The 7799-nt window shown below is 39.5% G+C and overlaps 1 protein-coding gene across 4 annotated transcripts in view; it reads right to left on the bottom strand.

Annotated features, from left to right (window-relative positions):
- Nucleotides 1-7799, bottom strand: part of METTL25 (methyltransferase like 25) — a 122309-nt gene that overhangs the window by 95602 nt on the left and 18908 nt on the right. For 3 of the 4 annotated variants that reach the window (XM_032777500.2, XM_032777502.2, XM_032777503.2), the window contains exon 2: nucleotides 5450-5614. The exons of the other annotated variant lie outside the window; for it this stretch is intronic. In XM_032777500.2, the coding sequence (XP_032633391.1) occupies nucleotides 5450-5614 (165 nt within the window). The remainder of the gene's footprint in view (nucleotides 1-5449; nucleotides 5615-7799) is intronic. 4 annotated transcript variants of the gene reach the window in all.

Genomic DNA, 7799 nt, shown 5'->3' with positions numbered 1-7799 from the left:
GCAAAGGGGCAACTACCCAGGGCCTGGGGCTGCAAGCACTAGGTGCTGGGACCACTGGGCCGCGGGCCGCGTGATAATCGCTGGAAGTGATAATTGTCAATTCCGCTGGGCCCCTACGGGATGCACTTTTTTAACATCTGGTTCTGTAGCAAAGGGGCAACTACCCAGGGCCTGGGGCTGCAAGCACTAGGTGCTGGGACCACTGGGCCGCGGGCCGCGTGATAATCGCTGGAAGTGATAATTGTCAATTCCGCTGGGCCCCTACGGGATGCACTTTTTTAACATCTGGTTCTGTAGGGGAAGCAAAGGGGGCAACTACCCAGGGACCTGGGGGGGCTGCAAGACACCTAGGTGCATGGGACCACTTTGGGCCCCGCGGGCCAGCGTGGATAATCCTGGAAGTGATGAATTTGTCAATTCCGCCCTGGGCCTCCTACGGATGCACTTTTTAAACATCTGGTTCTGTATAACAAACTATTATGACAATACTTTGAATCTAATACAGAATCTATGAACAAACAAAAGAAAATCATAAACTTTAAAATTAACAAACAAAAGCATATGGGAGAAAACAATGTTTATCATTTCATTTTTGCTGTTTTATTGAGGACTTCTGAAGATTCTTATTAAATGTAAAAATACTTGTTAAGGCCCAGATTCTCCTAAAAAACTAAAATTGTAACCATTCCAATTGAGTTGTTTAGTGTTCTTCTCTCCCACGAGGATGGTGGGGATGCAATCTTATGCTGAGAGATGAGATCTTGCAGCTCTTCTGTATCTTCAGACAGGTTAGGATTAGAGAGGCAAGGGGGGGGGTAGGGGGATGGGCACAGAGGTCCACAGATACCAAAGTATTAGGGTCTTCATTTCTGTGATTTTTACAACTTTTTCCCATTTCAAAGATAACTTTCCCAAAACAATATATATTCTATTTCCCTGTTCAGATAAAACCCTTTGACAAAAATGTAAGTTTTGCCCAAATAAGGGAAATACTGGGCAAATCTTGGTCCAAAACCAGCAATATTGTTATGCAATATACACCTTATACTATTGAATGCACTTCAGCATGAATGTCAAAGCCCAGATGGGGGCATTTAAAATATTAATTGAGCAAAGTCTTAGACCCCAATGCTTAAACTGAATAGAAGCACTTTTGAAAGCAGAGACAAATTCTGCATGTATGCTGATTTACACCAGCTGAGGTTCTGACTCAAAATTAGTGTCTCTTTCTACCTACACATTTACCTGCATATAAAAAGTGCTTATCATAGTTACTAATGGTCCATAAATGTCTTTATGTTCATTCTTCCCACTTTTTCCAGTCTGGCCACTGTGCTTACTCATCAGCATATGACCAGAACAGGGGGAAAAAGAGAAAAAATGTAAAATTATTAGTTTAAATATTATTGGGTTTTTGTAAGGATTTTTAGTGACTGAAGGACTTTTCCACTTTTCAAACATGCTGTGATAATAACGGATATACTTCAGTCTAATGAAAAAGCTTACAGCTAGAGCCAGTGGAATACTATAGGGGAAAACTGCAAAGTTTGAGGAAATCTGCAGGGAATTTTCCAGTTTAAAAAATTAAAATGTTTAAAACACTTTTTTGCAATGTTTTGAACTGTGCTGTTCCCTCAAGATCTTGCTCATAATTACTCACCTAATCTAAGTTGCTATGCTTTTAGTCTCTCTTTAAAACGTGAATAATAGCTGACTCAAGCAAAAATTAGTAATTTTAGAAATAAAGAATCCCCTTCCTGAAAAAAGCTAAGACTTATTTATTCTCTGAAAAATTCTTCCTATAACAGGCTAAGTGTGATTTCTCTTATTTTGTACTCTGGGCTTTGACATTTATGCCTCTAGACCAGAGGCAAGCAAACTTTTTGGCCTGAGGGCTGCATTGGGTTTTATAAATTGTATGGAGGGCCCGTTTAGGGGACGAGGTCATAGCTCGGCTCCCACCTCTTATCTGCCCCCCTGCCCCTCCTAGGACTCCTGCTCCGTCCAATGCCCCTGTACCCTGATGGCCCCTCTGGGATCCCTGCCCCATCCACACACCCCCACTCCCTGTCCCCTGACCACCCCTGTACCCACACCACCCCATCCAACCCCTCCTCTCATTCCTGACCAGCCCCCCTGGGATTCCTGCCCCATCCAACCATCCCTTCTCCCTGTCCCCTAGATTTTCAAAAGCACTTTAATGACCTGATGTGCTCCTTTTCAAACAACCCACCCTAAACGTTGTTACTATTATGTGCATCCATATATATATATTTTTGCCCTTTATAAAATTTATTGATCTCCTATTCAGGGGCAGGGCGGGGAGAAGAGGAGTGTTTCACAGGATAAAGTCTTTTAAGAAACTGGAGAGACAAAAACTAAAGCATTTGTTGCCTGGTGGGGTATGGCTAAAGGGTGTCATAGTCAAATTCACAAACCGAGTTACAGAAGTTTACAAGCTTGAGGGGGAAAAAACCCGAACACACAACTTACTATAAGTTAAAAAAGACCTTGCATTTGCGACCCGCACAACTTTCCCCTCTCTTCTTGCCCCCACCCCCCTCTCATGACTTCACAGGTTAGAGAACTCTGGAGGTGTTTGTGTCTCTCAAACATCTTTTTCTTATGACAAGGAACATTACAAAAGACATTGGAACAATAAATGGAATTATGCTAAAGAATAATTTTGCATGATATAATTGACATTTTCCTTTGTATGTAAAGCCCTCTTTAAAGATTCCAATTTGTTCCTGAACATTTCACATAGGATAGCAAATGTGCATCTTTCCTGAAATACAGGAATGAGTCCAGGAAAGTCTAAAAGAATATTAAAGATCCCAGTTTTCACACGAAAAGTCCCATATTACAAATCTGAAGCTTGGTACTTTGCCTCATCCAGATGACTGCCAGGCAATTCATTTAGATTAAGGAGTTTTCATTGACTTGTTGGCAACTCTATACAAAAGACTCAAATTATAGTAAAATAAAATACATGAAATATTTTTAATATTTCCTATATTGCAACAAAGCACAGGACTACAATTACAACATTACACAGAGCTCATTTACAGTGTATAGAAAACAATTATTTGGTCTCTATCCTTTAATAATTATGAGGGAGGAATAGCTCAGTGGTTTGAGCATTGGCCTGCTAAACCCAGGGTTGTGAGATCAAACCTTGAGGGGGCCACTTAAGAATCTGGGGCAAAAATCAGTACTTGGTCCGGCTAGTGAAGGCAGGGGGCTGGACTCAATGACCTTTCAAGGTCCCTTCCAGTTTTAGGAGATAGGTATATCTCCAATTTTTTTTTTTTTTCCTGTACAGACATAAGGAAGAAAGACACCTGATATATGGGGGGAGGGGAACTGATCCAAATGCTGGGGACAGCAGCAAAAAAAGGGTACAAAGTCAAGAGTGGGAGAAGCAGGGATAAAAAACATTAATTAGAGAGAATTAAGCATAGTACAGGGCCTGAGAGAGCATGGAAAAGGAAAAAAGAGCCAAGATGCAAGCAAAATAAGAGGTGTACATATACAACCAGAAAGACAAAAGGGCCTCAGTTGGATGCAAGAAGGAAGAGAAGCCAGTGAAGGTACTCAGGGAGGGGAATAACATGTTCATAGTACCAGAAGAGGAAGATGATTTTAGCTGTAACGTTTTGGAGATGAAAGTCTGGGGAGATGAAGGCCAGGGAAGTCGGACAGAAGAGATCACAGCAGTAAATGGAATAAATGGCCAACCCCCATTATTAAGATGGTGAAGAAGACGGGACTTCAGAGTTTAAATACAATGTATAGAGTGACGCAGATTATAAAACAAAGACAGGAGAGCACTGAGAGCCGGGATGTGAGCAGTTAATGAGAAGTGTCAAAGACATACGTCTGACGAAGTGGGTATTCACCCATGAAAGCTTATGTGCCAACATGTCTATTAGTCTATAAGGTGCCACAAGACTCTTTGTTGCTAATGCTAAAATTGTGAGCCTTAGGGAAGGAATGGATAGTGCACCTGAAAATGATTGCAGTGAAAGGCAAGTAAAGAAGAAAGGACAATTTATGATCTGTTAAAACAGGATCAATCCAGGGCAAACGCCAGTGCACCTTTCACATCGCTTTAATTCAATATAAATAACTGCAGTTAATGGGCAGACTCCAGACATATACCAGCGCACTTGAAATCAGACTCTAGCCCAAGTAAAGAAATGGGGAATAAGGAAGATCAGTTCCTTTTGTGGTGTCAATCCTGTCTTTAAGGCTCCAATCCAGCAACACACTTAACCATGTGCTTAACTATGAGCACAAGAGTATTACCACATTTTCAAATTCATGTTAAGCCCTGATACACTCAAGATGTGCTAAACTTTATGGGTGCAGTAGTAGTCACATGAAAACTAACCTGACTGCTCACATTCTTAACATTAAGAACATATTTTATTTGTAGATATAGACTGTTCTTATACGTCTGATGTTCCTGGGCAATCATAAAGTAGTTGCGCAGAATGCCTCAGAACATACATGCTCAAATGAAATTTTAAAGTAAACGCTTCTTTGCCACAGGAATATGTGGTTGAGTGTTCAGCATGGGCTCAGTTAATCAAGGGAGAAAGTCCAACAGGCACTTATTCTCTCTCATGTAAATTGTCACAGTGGACCCAGGTTTGTCAGGGAGGGCAAGGAGAATGTGCAATTTTCCCATACTATATATGAAGTTCCAAAATGAGCAAGACTATATTAAGGAGTGCTAAAAAGTCTTAGCAAATGTCTACTGGCCATGCTGTAAAGGGATCTTAAATCACTTAATTTTTATTTTTAATTCCCAAATGGCCCTACAACAGTAGGGGCTGTACAAACACTTAAGAAGACACAGTTCCAGCCACCCCAAAAATAATTCACAAGCATCATTGTCTGCACCTTCTGGGTTTTCTGTAGAAGTCTCTTATTTGAATACAGACCGAGACCCCCATCAGTATCTGCTAAGGTGAATCCCAGTAACCATGCGGAATCCCATTAATTTGATAAAAATTCAAGGTCCTTGTCTGATTCTTCAGATAGGAGACGAGATAACAGCTTGAGGTGATATAGCTGAAAGCCATCCTAGTGAAGTCTTTAACAAGAGCAAAAATACCAATCAAAACTTACTCTCCTCAGGGAGAAACAATAAGGGAATAGAACTAGATGTCTACCTAAGTACTGAACCATGTCTAATTCCCTTCTGTCTGCCTTCCTAGTTAGCCTCTTCTAAGGCTGAGTCTTAAAAACATATACAGGCATGGGAGTGCAGGGACGCCTTTTATTCAAATTTCAGGGGGGAAAATCATATAAATCTATGCACTGGAGTAAGTAGCTAATAATAAAAGTAAATTGAGCAGTAAAGCAAGACACTCATCTAACCTTAGCCACCACAGTGCCTGCTGAGAATTTTTGTAAGATAAAATAAATTCCAATATACCACATCTCTTGTGTTGCTTTCCACTGAGCGCTTCAAGCATCTGTTCTAATGGGGTACACACTTCAAGGCTTGGCAAGGAATGGTATTTAGCAGCGAGAGCAAAGAACTGCACGTTGACCAGCTTCTGAGAATTTTCACAGAACACGTTGGAAAACTTGCAGTTATCTGTGTGGAAAGTGGAGAGAAAAGTTACATGTTAACAATAATTAACAATGAAATTGCTCTTCTATGCTTGACTGGAGAACAACAAACAAGAAGTACAAAAGATTATTAATATTTTACCCTTCAGAGCTGGACAACTCATTATATTTCTTCACATTTAAAATTTTCCTTATAGAATTTAGGCCAAATTCTGCACTCAGTTACACTAATATAAATCTGAGGTAAATCCACTCACTTCAGCAGGGCTACTTCAAAGATGGCAGAATTTGGCTGAAGTGTCATCTCTTCTCTCTTGTTTAATCTCTTGCCTGCTGTGAATGCCCTCTCTCTCAGCACTGTGTATTACTGGACTCTGAACCCTAATTAAATATTTTCTTCCCAAGTCGATTCCCAGAGACATCAGTGAAGAAATATAATAATTAAATTTACAAACTGTACTGACTTACAAGCATTAGATTTATAAACTTTCTCAGCTGCTCTATAACTCTGAATTTCCAGTAAGAAATACATTCACCCCAAACTCTAGGTATGATTCTAATTTAGGATCCCAATTGTCAATGCACCCGAACAAAGCATTTTGTTCGTTGGCAACATCTAACTCATTCAGAGGAGGGCTGAAAAGGTGGCAAATTTTCAAATGATTTTAAAACACGACCTGGAGATAATAACTGACACTGAATTAGAAAATACTGTAGGCTTCAAATTAACCTTTAAAAATAAGTTAAATTATATTTAAACAAACAGAATAAAGGCAATCTCTCACTGTTTGTTCTGCGTTTGCACATCGCCTAGCACAATGAGATACTGGTCCATGACCAGGGCTCCTAAGCATCATGATAATACAAATAACTGTAATAATAGCAAACTATTAAAGCTGCTCATAGTGATCAATGTCTAGAAACAGAACATCTTGCAAAGAAGACAGACAATAAGCTTCCTTCATGATATAAAAATCACTGCTCTGAATATCAGCCTGCAATGATCTGCCCTATGAGTTGTCCCTCTTTTACCTTAAAAAAACTTCACCTCAAGGACTCTATCAGTCAACATATTGAGAATCTGAATGCTGTTACACTCAGGTTTTCTGTGCAGTAAAAAACAACTCTTACATTAGGAAAAGTTATTTCTGGCCATTAAAATTCTAATTTTTAAAATAAAAGTACTCTGCTACCATTGTTCAAGGTCCTAAAGAATTTTACTATCGTTAAAAATATAGCTACTAAAAGCTCTAGTGAGTCCTTTTCACACTGTTTTCTATATTTCCCGAGATAATTTATACAGAGAAACACAGAAAAGAGAATATGAAACGGGGTCTCCAGAGCTTGTAGTAGCTATTGTCTTTTATTTATTTTAACGGTAATAAAACTCTCTACTTAAATGAATGAACTTCAGATCATAGTCCAAATGTACTCCCTTTCCAGTAAAAGTGTATGTGAAGTCTCCTTTTGGACTCTGATCCAAGTCCTCTGATATCAGCAGTAGCCTTCTCATTGTTAGAGAAAGGCATTGAGTATGTAGGTGCTATGCAATTTTTTCTACTTACTTTTGCTAGCACACCTCATGCTGGATGTGCAAATATTGCATAATAAACAGGGGTGCTAGCACCATATTAAGGTTGCATGACACTTCTCATTACAAGACCCTATTTCCAGTTCCTTATAAATTTGCCAAACTTTAACCATTTCAGCTGAAATTTTCTGTGACAGATGAATATATTTTAATTTCAGCTGGAAAAAACTGCAGCAATTTCCAAGAACAGGGCTAGGGCAAAATGCATTTATATGCTCATATTAAAAATTCTGGCAACCTTTTTCTTCAAATAAGCACCCATGTTTTGGATTATGGAGTTCAAATTTTAGATAGCCTTTGTGTCAGGTATGTGCCTTTGGCTGTGCCAGTAAAAATTTGGCCAAGTTACAAACCCATGAAAAAAACTGCAATGTGCACATGCTCAGTAGAGATTTCCTGCAGATTAACAGTTAAAATCTCCTAAAATTCCATGTATCAGAGGGGTAGCTGTGATAGTTTGGATCTGTAAAAGCAGCAAAGAATCCTGTGGCACCTTATAGACTAACGGTACGTCTACACTACGAGATTATTCCGATTTTACATAAACCGGTTTTATAAAACAGATTGTATAAAGTCGAGTGCTCGCGGCCACACTAAGCACATTAATTTGGCAGTGTGC

The sequence above is a fragment of the Chelonoidis abingdonii genome, chromosome 1, assembly GCF_003597395.2.
Source record: "Chelonoidis abingdonii isolate Lonesome George chromosome 1, CheloAbing_2.0, whole genome shotgun sequence".
Classification (NCBI taxonomy): domain Eukaryota; kingdom Metazoa; phylum Chordata; order Testudines; family Testudinidae; genus Chelonoidis; species Chelonoidis abingdonii.
This window is presented reverse-complemented; position numbering and strand designations above follow the sequence as displayed.